Genomic DNA, 12,595 nt, shown 5'->3' with positions numbered 1-12,595 from the left:
CTTTTGCTGCCTGCATTCACAGAGACCCTCTCCCCAATCAGGCCATCTTCTGGTGAATTCTGGACGATGCTATTCAGTGTGGCTTGAGGCCTTCCCTCTATCATGACCCCTGAAAGATTGGTAGTCCCATGGGCTGGGAAAGTGGCTTAGTGGTAGAGCGCTTGCCTAGCAGGCATGAAGCCCTGGGTTCTATTCCTCAATACCACATATACAGAAAAAGTCGGAAGTGACGCTGTGGCTCAAGTGGTAGAGTGCAAACCTTGAGCAAAAGAAGCTCAGGGACAGCGCCCAGGCCCTGAGTTCAAGGCCCCCCTCCCCCTCAAAAAAAAAAAGATCAGTAGTCCCTGATCTCAAGAAATTCATAAGCGGTGCCTTCATCCCTTTTGCCTTCTTTGCTCTCCTGAAAGGATGGTTCTGAGAGTTTGCCTTCGCGGCCCACAGGTCGCGGGGGGGTTGGGGGGGGGTGGGGAGCCGTCCAGGGCTGGGTGCAGGCCTGGGCACCGGATGGGCTGGCAGACAGTGTGGAACACGAGTCACTCCGGTTTTCTCCTTTCAGATGGCAGAGCAGCTCATGACCCTGGCCTACGACAATGGCATCAACCTGTTTGACACAGCCGAAGTCTACGCAGCTGGCAAGTGCGTGTTTCCCTCTCCCCCCTCCCCACGCATACTCACAGATACACGCGCGCGTGTGCGCGTGCGCGCACACACACACACACGCACACACACACACACACACACACAGAGGAAAGGAGGTACAGCGCGCCTGGGAAACGCCTGAACTCTGGTATCTGGAACTCTTGCTCCCCAGAGTATCCCAACCTTGCCTTCCACTCTGCCTCCTTGCTTAAACTGTAAATGGCCTCAGGAGGCATTTTTATGAGCCGAGAATTGCTCCCCAAGCGCCCTAGCACCAAAGTGACCACAGTCCTTCTGGTGTGAAAGACGGGGCGCCGGGCTAGAGCTGCGGTTAAGCTGTTGTCTGGCGTGTGGTGACCTGCAGTAAGCTCTGCCCATGCACGCGCGCACACGCTCACACACGCACCTGACATTTCCACGTCTTAATGATGCAATTAGAACTGCAGGGAATGTGGCTTAACCTTAGAGCTGGAGAGGCAGGCCTGGGCTCCAGAGCTGAAGGAAGCACCTCCCATCTTGGCAGTGAACTTTTCCTACTCAATGATGTCCAAACTCAGCTCTCTCCAGCCAGGCCGCTTGGCTTCGATTTTAAAGACTGGCTGTAATCAAATCATCCACTCTCCCGCTTCATATTTCCAAAACTCAGCTTTTGTCTGTGGACTCATTTGCTGGCTCTCTCTCCGTCCTCTTTCTGCCCCGCCCCCCTCCAGCCCGTGGCTGGGCTGGCTGCAGCTCTGGATTGCTGGGGACCCTGGCCATGGGGCCTGCCACCTGTTTCATGAAGCTTGGGCTGTGACCTGCGGCCTGCAGCGGGTCTCAGAGCACCCAGCTGAGCCCCTGCCCAAGTCCCAGCCATGGAGTAGGGGGCTGACAGTGGGGAACCGCCCCCCTCCACCCCCGTTCCCCTAAACCTCCAATCCCCGTCAGCAGCCTTTCCATCTCTTCAGTGCCACAGCCCCCTCCTACCCTTTCCAAACTAACAGCGGTTTCCAATCAAGAGGAAACGCTTTCCAGACAGATTCACTGAGCTGAAGAGTCTGAGGTCAAAGCAGCCCAGATGCCGGCGCAGAGGCCTCTCCCTCCCTGGGCCTCCTCGCTAGCCCAGCTCCTGTCTGGGCTCTGCCCACGTGTGCACCTAGCAAGCAGCTTCAGACGACCCAGCCCTGTGCACACAGGTCCCGCACCCCTCCACTGCTCAGCGGCCTGCAGGACCCTCCCCACGCCCCCTGCCCTCCCCTGGACGCATAGGACTGGCATGCAGAGCAAGCACGCTGGGTCCTGGGCCAGGGCCTCTGAGGAGTCCGTGGCTAGGAGACAAGGCCCGAGAGAGCAATGTCTACTCAGAGTGCCCTTGGGGTAGGCAGTCGGCCAGCACCAGCCCTTTTGCTGACCGAGCTGGCCAGGTACACATCATGCTTCTCACGCTGACACTCATTTGGACAGTTTCCAGAGGACTGCAGGATTTCTGGTGCCCCTGGTGACTTGTGAGCCTTCTACATTCCCAGTCTGCAGCCAGGATAACCAGCAACAGGCTTGGGCCAGACCGATGTCTTCAGTCACTGCAGCCCCACCCCACCTCCCTCCTCTCCAGACCCATGGTCAAGGACCTCAGAACGAGAGGAAGAGGCCAGGGCTGGGTGAATTTCCCGTGCATCCTGACCATAACTTAGGCGCATTCAGAATGCATGCTAAACAGCTTGCAAATTAGAGCCCATTATTTCTGAGCGGATGACTCAAGCGCTTTTATAATTGGAATGTAGCACGGGGATGGCTCATTCCCGTCTGTTGTTTTTGCTCAGAAACATTTTGCTACACAGAGAAAGTTCTTAAAAGTTAATCCAGCACTGCGGTGCCAAGCGAGGCTGGAACAGCCTGCTCGTGACCCCAGCTGGCCCGAGCTTTGACGCGAAACCCAGAGTGGCATCAAAGCAGAACAGGAGCGGGCGGCCTGGCGTCTCTGTTGCTCCAAATCGAGAAACAAGAAGGACACGCGCCAGCACGCATGCCCATGTGCATGCGCGCAGACACGCATGCCGTGCTCCTGGAAATGCCACCTTTGGAGCGGTGTTGGTTGTCGGAACACAGAGGAGGCCTTTTATAAACAGGCGCATGTGGAGATCTCGCCTGTGAAGCATTGCCAGCCATTTCTCTCAGTGAATTTCCAGCAGGCCAAGGAAGCGGGCAGATGCGTGGCTGTGGGCCTTTCCTTTCTCCGCAGAGCTGTGGCTGCTGCTCCAGGAACCTGCAGAGGCCCACAGGCTCCTCAGGGGAATAGCAGATTAGCAGAACTTCCCCCTACCAGCCTGGGGCAGCCCCAGGCCACGCACCCTCTAGAACGAGCTGCCAGGCCGGGGCCACACTGCCAGCGCCAGTGGCATTTGTTTTACAGAGGGTTGTCACTGTGGGGCTGGGCTTGATTTCTTTCCGCCGTGCCATGATGCAATCCCCATGTCTTGCTCTTGCTTTGCAGGGCTGAAGTGGTATTAGGAAACATCATTAAGAAGAAGGGATGGAGGTAATTACTCGGTTCTCTCTGCAGTCTGTCCCCAGAGCATACACACAGGGAAGGCAGGGTGGGAGGTGGCACAGGGCAGCAGATGCATTCTGGGATTCCTGGCTGGGGTGAGCAGGCTGCCTGGAGCTAGCCTGGGCTTGGATGGTGCTGGGTTGGGAAGAATGAGGGCTTGGAGGTTGCTCTTTGCTGGTTGGTTACAAATGGAACATCCAGGCATCACCTTGTCAGGCCCTGGCCAAGGCCTGGAAGCCCTTGCTGAAAGGGGAAACTTTAGCTGAGTGCCAGTGACTCACACCTGTAATCCAAGCTATGGAGGAAACTGAGATCTGAAGATCAAGGTTCAAAACCAGCCTGGGGAAGGAAAGTCCTTGTGACTTTTATCTTCAGTAAACCACCCAAAAACCAGACGTGGAGCCATGGCTCAAGTGGTAGAGCACCAGCCTCGAACAAAAAAAGCTAAGGGACAGTGCCTAGGCCCTGAGTTTAAGCCCCAGTACCAGTGCAATCAATCAATCAATTGAGAGAGTGTTCCAGAAAGAAAGTGGCTTCTTCAAGGGGATCCAGTGTCCACACCACAGGGGGCTTCCCTTCAAGGAGCTAGGGCTAAGGGTCTTCAAGTCCCCTGGTGGGTGTAAAGTCCAGCTCTCCACATGGTAGAGGCGGCTCTGCTAGAGAGCAGGAGCGTGGAGACCGGAGCACCAGCCGCACTGCGCCTCCTCGGGGAAGCAGAGGCCTGGCGTTCACGTGCAGTCTCTAGCCAAAGGGCTCCCGCAGTGGCCAGGGCCAGCAGCAGGCGCCCACTGTGGAAGGCCACGTACAAAGGCCTCTTGTGTAGAGCACTTAGGATCAGAGGAACCTGGGTGCCAAAGAGAAGAGCCCGGAGGAGGGGCTCACGGGCCCCACCTGTGAGTGGAGCATTTTCAGACCCTCTGTGCAGGCTGTCTGGACTCGGTCCTTACCTTCCCAGGCTGGCTGGACAGTCCTGCTCCCCTAAGAACTAGGAGTACTTCAGCCTGGCGCCCCGGCCCCGATCCCTCGGGGCCGCCTCCAGGAAGGTGATGGAGGCTGTCGGGCCTGAGGTCCCTTCTCAGCAGAGGCCCCTGCTCCCTTGAATGGCGGAGCCCCGCTCCGCGCTTGCTCTCCTCCCTGCCTCCCTCCCCCCCCCCCCCCCCCCGCCACTTGCCACTCTGAATCTCACTCGGTTTGCAGGCAGCCCCTACCCCACCCCACCCCACCCCGCATGGGCTCTGGACACCCTTGCTCTCATGCACCCTGTCAGGTTGTTTGTTCTCAGCCCTCAAGGATCCCCAATGAGATCCTCTTTGCTTGCAAATTCAAGCTGTACAGATTAGCCAGTCCAGCAGCCTGCTGGGTCAGCGTCCCTCTGGCCTGGAGTGGGCGCTGGGCAGCTGCTGATGCTTCTGGCCCCAGATCACGCTAGGTGTGTGCGGTGGGAGCAGCCACCTGCCTCGGCGGTCCCCAGGGAGACCAGAGGTAACTGTCACACACAGGACTGTTACATTCTTCCACTGGAAGGGACCTTGGCTCTTGCTCTCCTGGGGTCCTGACCAAAGCCACAGCCCAGTGTCCCCAGCACAGAGGAGGAAAAAGATTCAGGCTCTGCTGTCCAGCCCTGTGCTGGCCTGCAGTTGGGGCTGGCTGGCTGCATGGTGAGGGAGTACCCGGACTCCAGACATGGCGTGTGCTGCAGAAATCCACCCCTCCCCCCGCCACCCCCCCACCCCCCGCCATCCACACCCCGGCTCCCAGCTCGAGGAGGGGCTGTGTGCTGTGAGCTGAGGGAGTACCCAGAGACTGTGTCCAATAATGCCTTCTTTTTTTTTCTATCCCACAGACGGTCCAGCCTCGTCATCACCACCAAGATCTTCTGGGGTGGAAAGTAGGTGCTGTCGCCACCGGTGGTTGGTGGGTTCTCTGATCGGAGGACGTTGCGGGAGGGTGGGCTGTCAGACCCCAGGCTGCGGCTGGCTTGTCTCATATTCAAGCCTCACTTGATTATTATTTTTCCTCCCATGTTTTTTTTCCCCCTGATTACAAGGGTAACATCCTAAAAATTCTGGAAAACAGGAAGTTAGTGAGCAATCCAAACTACCCCCACATCCCTGGAATGTCACCCCATCTAGTATCGGGCTCTTTGTTGCCGCTGAAGCTGGGCAGGCTCTGTCACATAAATTTATTACACATATGGCTGGGTGTGGCACCTCAGATTTGTAATCCTAGCTACTGAGGAGGAGGAGATCAAGAGGGTCACAAAAAATTGACAAGACTCCCCTACACCCATCTCAACCAGTAACCATCTGGCTTAGTAATTGACGTGTGCAGGAAGTATAAATAGGAGGGCCACAGTCTATCCCAGCCAGGGCAAAAAGCACTGGGTTGTGGCCCAAATAGTAGAATGCCTGCCTAGAAAGTACAAGTCCTTGAGTTCAAACCCAGGGCCTTTGCCCAGTCATCTATCAGAACCCTGCATGGATAATAACCATGTAGCTGGGTGCAGATAGTTCATGCCTATAATACTAGCTACTCAGGAGTCAGATCTAGATCAGAGTTTGAGAACACTCACTGGACTCCATCCCTAAAATAACCTGTAAAAAACAAGACTGGAGGTATGATGGTAGGATGCCTACCAAGCAACCCCCAGAATTGAGAAGAGGTAAACACACACACACACACACACTTGTATTTTCAACGTGTTTTTTTTTTTAATCCAAGTGAGATGGAAGGGCAAAAGCGGGAGATGGCACCCCCCAGGGGTCAACGTCCAGCCCTCTACTTGGCCCCGTGGGAGTTCAGCCCAGAGCCTGTGGTGGTACCCCACAGGGGAACTGGGCTGCACCTCATATTTGCTGACTTACCTTTTTGGCCTAACACAGCATCATAAACCTCTTCCCAGCCCGCACCAGTGTAGCTACTTAGGAGGCTGAGATCAGAGGATCATGGTTGGAAGCCAGCCCAGGCAGCAAAGTCCCCATGAGACTCATCTCCAATTATCTATGGGGAAAAAAAAAAAAAAAAACTGGAAGTGGTGCTGTCACTCAAAGTAGTAGAGCCAGGAGCAAAAAGAGCTCAGGGACAGCACCCAGGCCCTGAGTTTAAGCCCTAGGACCAACACAATAAGTAAATAACAAAAATACGATCCCTAAAGACTCCCTAAAACCCCTTGCATCCTCACATGCTGGGCTGTTTTTCAGAGCGGAAACGGAGCGGGGTTTGTCCCGGAAGCACATAATAGAAGGTGAGGAGGGACTCCGGGGTGGGCCCCCAAAACCAGTGCCCCGCCCCACACCCAGCAGAGGCCCTGACACCTGGAGCTCGAATTAGATCCTTCCCTTAGACCCCAGCCAGGTGGCAAGCGGCTGGACACGGCCTGGGTTTCAAATGGGGCTGCCCGGATGTGAGCTTAGCCTGTGCTCTTACCGCCTTGGCAGCTTTCCTAGTTGAGTTTATTAAGGTAGTATTCACTCTATGAAACAATGCGGGGGGGTGGGGGGGGACTCGATCCCAGGCCCTCCCACCCCACTGAGCCCACGTGTCTACCTTGGGTTCTGAGCAGACAGGAGGAGAGGCTGATGAGCTCCGCAGCCAGGGCCTCCGCATGGGCCTGACAGGTGCCGTCCCTCCTTGCATCCTGCTCCAACACCAGCCACAGGCTAAGGAGCCGGGCTTGTCCTCTCCCAGGGCATTGGACCTGCGGCTCCTCTCCCCCTTTGGGACATACCTCATTCCTATGGTGGCTTCTCACCAAAGGAATCCATCCATCCACTGTGTCAAAGCTCCAGATGCAGGGGTGGGGGTCTCGGTCCCTTGAGCTGGGCACAGGGAGGGTCCACAACTGTCCAGATGTGCTAACAGCAGTAACCCTCCCCCCCCCGCCGGCAGGTCTGAAGGCTTCTCTGGAGCGCCTGCAGCTGGAGTATGTAGACGTGGTGTTTGCCAACCGCCCAGACCCCAACACTCCCATGGAAGGTAGGTGCTCCCTCACCCCCAGCCTCTCGGGCCCAATGGGTTCCCGAAGCACAGAGCCAGGCTGATCAGAGGTCTAACCTGAGGCCCTGGCGGCCGGCAGCAGGGAGCTCGCAGGGCAGAGGCCGGTCCCGGGGGGGGGGGGGGGTCCAGCTCCCTGGCGGCCCCAGGCTGAGTCGCAGCTCTCTCTCATGGGCATCCACGCCTGAACACACCTGGCTGTGTCCAGAGCTGGGTGGTGCCTCCTCCTCTCTGGGCTGTGGAGGTTTTACAGCCAGATGGTGGTATGGGAGACTCCAGGCAACTGTCGCCTTGTCTGCAACCTGGCTCCACCGGGAGGGTTTAGGAATCTTTTGCTCTGAGGGATAAATGGTTACCTAGAGGAGGAAAAACAAATACGTTCAGCGCGTTGCAAAGCAGTTTGGGTTTCTTTGGCGTTTATTTATTCTCTCCACTCCTGGCTCGCGGCCCCTCCCATCTCCCCCACCGCCCGCCACCAGCATCTTCTCATTTATGCTTTGCTGCTTCAGGGACTTGGAGAGTTAAGTTGTGTTCAAGTTACTTGTTGTCATTAGTTTATATGTGTGTATGTGTGTGTGTATATATGCATATATATATGCACACATGTGTGTGTATATATATTTTTTCTTTTACGTTTTAAGAGAATGTGTGCTCTTCACCAAGTGATTTGTGCATCCCCTGCCCGTATCATACCACGCCTCTGTGTTCCCACAGCTATAAACTCTGGTCTCTAAATCTTTCTTTTATCACCAGGGGACCCATTTAGTTCTTCCAAGGCCAGGACATTCGTCATAGAAGGTACACAGTACCCTTAGCCCACCATTGACTTCTGATCCGAGCTGCATTTTATGAGACAGTGTTCTTATTTATACGACTCTCTGGCCCCAGATGACAGACCTCTCCATAAAATGCACACGAGGGGAGGGGGAGCGCCCCATGAGGACATCTTGCAAGTGAAGGGAAAGCAAAATGGCTCTGGAGCGGCCTGGCCACCCATCCACGCTGTCATCCATCTGTCCCCTGCGCACATGCCCGCCGCCGCCGCATGCCCCGCGGTGCCTGCGCTAAGCTGAGCTGCCCTGGCCCGCTGTCTTTTGGGGGGTAGGGAGGAGGACGGAGAGGCTCCTCTTGGTCTGAGGATGCTGCCATCCTCACCTGGGAACCCGATCTTGGATGGTTCCATGGGAAGGGTCAGGGAGACCAAGTTTCTACGAGAAGACTTCAGAACATGTAGCCCCCGCCCCCCCCAAGTCTTGTCTCCTCCATAGCTCACCTTTGACAAGCTTCTGTTTCTGCCAGCTACCCCACCCCACCCCACTCAAAACACGCTGACTCCTTGTGAGCTCTGTGGCTGTGTGGCTGGGTCCCCCTCACGCCTGCCACCAGGTTTCGGCGTCGAAATAGAGTCACGTTCCTTGTTGGAGATGACCTAAGCAGATGGGATTGATTCTAGACCTAGACCTGGGACATGGCCGCTGGCCAGGCCCGGCCTCTGCCCTCCCCGCTGGCCAGGCCCGGACCTGCCCTCCCCGCAGGAGAGGCCCGGACCCGCCCCAGGACCGGCCTGGGTCTCCTGGGAACGGCGCAGCGTTCCGCACCGCCGGTGCTCCCGCCTGCCGCCTGGCGCTGCCACCCGAGCTGCCCATGTATTATTTGTGATACACTTGTGGTGCCCTGGCTTTTGTCAGGCGCTGGAAAGATTTGCCTCTGTCCAACCGGCATTAAAGACTAAGGTGAGGGACGGTCGTCCCTATCTCTGGGGCCGCTGACCTCAGGCCTGGGCAAATGCATAGCACCTCCTCCTCCGGGCCTTCCCGTGTATGTCACCCCCACACCGGCCTCTTCCCAGTCCCCCCCGCCCCCGAGCTGTGCCCAGAGCCCAGTTACTCCAGAAAGACTCAGCCCTCGGCCTTGTCTCCTGGCACAGGTGGGCTCCTCCCCACCCTTACATGAAAGGGGCATCGCGGGGCATCACATGGTCTCACTGGTTGGGATCTTCATGACCAGAGAGCTATGGGGGAGGAGGACGGGGGAGGAGGACGGGGAGGGGCTGGCAGTAGGGACCCTCTGCCTTCATTCTGTCTGGCATGTGGACTAAACCTTGGCTGAAAAAAAAAAAAGCAAACAACAAAAAAAAGAGGTTACAGCTGCGTGGCCAGGTGGGCCGGACAGGAGCGTCTCTAAAAACCAAACAAGGGCAGCCTTGCGGGAGACCGGCTGCACTGGGGGGCAGGGGCGAGGGGGTACGAGGCCCCTGTAGATCTACCACCCTTCCCCACCAGACACATCCTCCCCACAGCTGACGTGCTGGCATAGAAAGGGACCCAAGAGGGTCCCTGAGAGGCCGACTCCCTGCCCACCACGGTGCTCCTCACCAGGCTGGGACAGAGGACCCACGAGCCACGTCCTGGGTGGAAGAAGAGGGCAGGCCCTGCAGGGGTGGAGGCCAGAGTGCGGGTTTCTAGGGGCTCTAGGGGCCTGCGGGAGCAGCCCACCGGCCCTGGTGGTCTGAGCAGCAAGCAGCTTTTGGGGTGTCGTAAAACAGGCAGGACAGGAGCCAGCATGGCCGCCCTGCGTGAGGGGGGGGGCAGAGAGGGGGCGGGTGGCTCACTTCCTGCCGCCTCCACGCCCCAGCATCTCCAGGCACCGCAGCCTCCCGTCTGGGGAGGCTCCAGCCATCTCCGCGCACCGCAGCCTCCCGTCTGGGGCCGGCCGCTGCGGAGGGGAGCGCTCTGCGAGGCGGAGCGTGGGACCCGGGAGACTCCACAGAGCAGCCCCGGCCCCCCCGCCCAGCTGAGGGGTGCTGGCAGTTTGAAAATGGAAGGCCAGGTTCTGTTGTCCAAACCACAACGTCCCCAGGAGGCAGAAGCTGCCAAGGGGGGACCCCTAGGCCCAGCAGGCTTCATTGGCTCACAGAACTTTTTGAATCTAGAAAGGAGCTGTCACCTGTCAGAGATGGGCGCCCCCCCCCCACTTACCTAAAACAAGGGGGACATGGCCCCCCCCCACTTACCTAAAACAAGGGGGACGCGGCATCCAGCCCCACTCCTTAGGCCTTGGGGAGGCTCTGCTCCACAGAGTTCTAGTTATTTCCAGAGCTCCTGGAGCCTCACACCGTCTGCACCCAGCCTCAGCCCTTCTCAGAGGGAAGAGCAGGCCCGCAGGGCCCTGGGCCCCGCCCGCCCTGGAGGGACACTGGCCTGGACCAGCAGGGTCCCCACGAGGCTTCCTGTCTTCTTCTGGCACAGGGAGAGCTGCCCCCAGCCCTGCCCTCTGGGGCCACTTAGGGCCTGACAGGCGCCATGGTCTGGCCCGCGGAGGCCTCCCAATTCCAGTGGGATTGTGGAGGAGCCGCACAGCGGGGGAAACCATGTTTCCTTTTGACTGCCGCCGTCATGTGTTCACAGCCCGTCTGGAATGAACAGGGTCCCCAGTTTGTCCCCCGGGTAGACGCCCTCCCCCACCCCCGTCCTAGAGCCTAGATCTCACCTTCGGCCCTCCAGGGAGGCACCCGGCCACCGAGTTCCCGTCAGGCTGGGAAGTAGCCAGGGCGGCTGTGTTGGGGACCCGCTTCTTGGAGTAGGAGTTCCTTCCCTTCCTCCCTGCTGCCATCCCAGCCCACCAGCTAGAGCCAGGAAGCACACTGCTTGCAAGACAACTCCGCAGCCTCTCCCTCCTCCCAGCACCCTGCCTGCATTCGCAGAATGTCCCCGGGTCGGGCCTGACCCCCGGCCCGCCCCACCCACACCTCCCTTCTCTCACACAGAGACCGTGCGGGCCATGACGCACGTCATCAACCAGGGCATGGCCATGTACTGGGGCACGTCCCGCTGGAGCTCCATGGAGATCATGGTACGGTGACCCCGCATGGGCTGCGTGTGGAGTGGGGGAGGGGACCTGGGGCCAGGAGAGGGACCACACCGTGGGAGGGGGGCAGTCACACTCACAGGCCTTGCAGACACAGATCTCTGGGTGAATCGTGGCCCTGGACAGGGGCTTTGCCTCTCTGAGCCTCAGTTTCCCCACCTAGCATGGCCTGCCCTGAGGCTTCTCTGAGAAAACATCTGTGATGCCCTCCACCAGGGTCCCACAGCCAGCGCATTGTGGGTGGGGATGGAGTCCCCACTCCCTGGGAACTGGCTCCCCTTTAACCCCCACGGCCGTGTGAGGTAGAGGCCAGGGAGCATGCTCAGGGTCACACAGCTCGGACCATGCGGCTCTCAGCCTCACTAATGATCATTTCCTCCGTGGAGATGCTCCAGGCTGAGGACCACAGGTCCTCAGGAAGGATCAGGGCGCGCCCGGTTCTGAGCTGTGCAGGGGAGAGGCCCAGAGAGAAAGAAGTCACCTCCGGGTGTGCAGCAGGAGGAGGGAGGCATTGTGCTGCGTCTCCCTCAACCTCCAATCCAGAAATGAAACGGCCTTCAGAAGCGCCTGGAAAAGTGGGCCTTGGGCGCTGGTGTAAAGCAGCGGGAGTTTGGCATTTCCTGATCTGCCCACAGCCAGCACTGGGCTCTGCAGGGCATCAGTACCACGACCCCCCCCCCCCCACACACACACACACATACACACACTTCCCAGATGCTAAGTCTCAGTCTCAGATCAGAGGGGGTCGGGGCCTCAGCCTAGGCTCACCCCAGGGCAGGAGCAGAAGGAAGCTACAAGCTAAGGCCCTGCGCTCCCAGCGTGGGAGGAGACTGCTGTAGCTGGGTCCAGGGCCCCAGAGTAGGGGCCATGCCCGAGACAGCGCAGTGCCAGCCCCAGAGCCAGCCCGGCTCCCTGGCCCCTCCCTGCTCTTCCACGCCCAAGAGCTCTGACTCCCAGGAGAGCTGGGGGCGGGGAGGGGGGCTTCCCAGGAATGCCTCTGCGTCCTCTCCCCGGGCTCCTGGGCCCCAGACTGACGTGAGCCCATCGGGACCTCTGTGCCTACAGGAGGCATACTCGGTGGCCCGGCAGTTCAACCTGATCCCGCCCATGTGTGAGCAGGCCGAGTACCACATGTTCCAACGCGAGAAGGTGGAGGTGCAGCTGCCGGAGCTCTTCCACAAGATAGGTGGGTGTCCCTCCCCACCCGCGCCCACGCGCCCCAGGCCCCGCCTCACCTGGCTTCTCTCCTCCAGGCGTGGGCGCCATGACCTGGTCCCCTCTGGCTTGTGGCATCGTCTCCGGGAAGTATGACAGTGGCATCCCGCCCTACTCCAGAGCCTCCCTGAAGGTGAGCACTTGGCACAGGGGAGGGAGCACTGGTAGACATAGGGGAGGGAGCACTCTGGGAAGATGGCCTTGGTTCCCTGGACCTCGACTGTCCCATCCACCACCCACCCAGGTACGAGAACATGGATGGAGTTCTCCCAACCTTACCCACCCCTCATAACTGCCAATCCACTGGGGTCAACCATTCACACACACACACACACACCATCGATTCTCAGCTCT

The 12,595-nt window shown here is 58.7% G+C and overlaps 1 protein-coding gene across 4 annotated transcripts in view; it reads left to right on the top strand.

The window, feature by feature from the left end:
* Positions 1–12,595, top strand: part of Kcnab2 (potassium voltage-gated channel subfamily A regulatory beta subunit 2) — a 78,630-nt gene that overhangs the window by 64,132 nt on the left and 1,903 nt on the right. For all 4 annotated transcript variants that reach the window (XM_042672798.1, XM_042672799.1, XM_042672797.1 and 1 more), the window contains 8 exons: positions 557–636; positions 3,110–3,154; positions 5,010–5,054; positions 6,367–6,410; positions 7,055–7,141; positions 10,926–11,011; positions 12,092–12,212; positions 12,280–12,374. In XM_042672798.1, coding sequence (XP_042528732.1) covers positions 557–636; positions 3,110–3,154; positions 5,010–5,054; positions 6,367–6,410; positions 7,055–7,141; positions 10,926–11,011; positions 12,092–12,212; positions 12,280–12,374 — 603 coding nt within the window. The remainder of the gene's footprint in view (positions 1–556; positions 637–3,109; positions 3,155–5,009; positions 5,055–6,366; positions 6,411–7,054; positions 7,142–10,925; positions 11,012–12,091; positions 12,213–12,279; positions 12,375–12,595) is intronic.

Source organism: Dipodomys spectabilis, unplaced genomic scaffold (assembly GCF_019054845.1).
Source record: "Dipodomys spectabilis isolate Male_0828 unplaced genomic scaffold, ASM1905484v1 ptg000772l, whole genome shotgun sequence".
In the NCBI taxonomy this organism is placed as follows: Eukaryota; Metazoa; Chordata; class Mammalia; order Rodentia; family Heteromyidae; genus Dipodomys; species Dipodomys spectabilis.
This window is presented reverse-complemented; position numbering and strand designations above follow the sequence as displayed.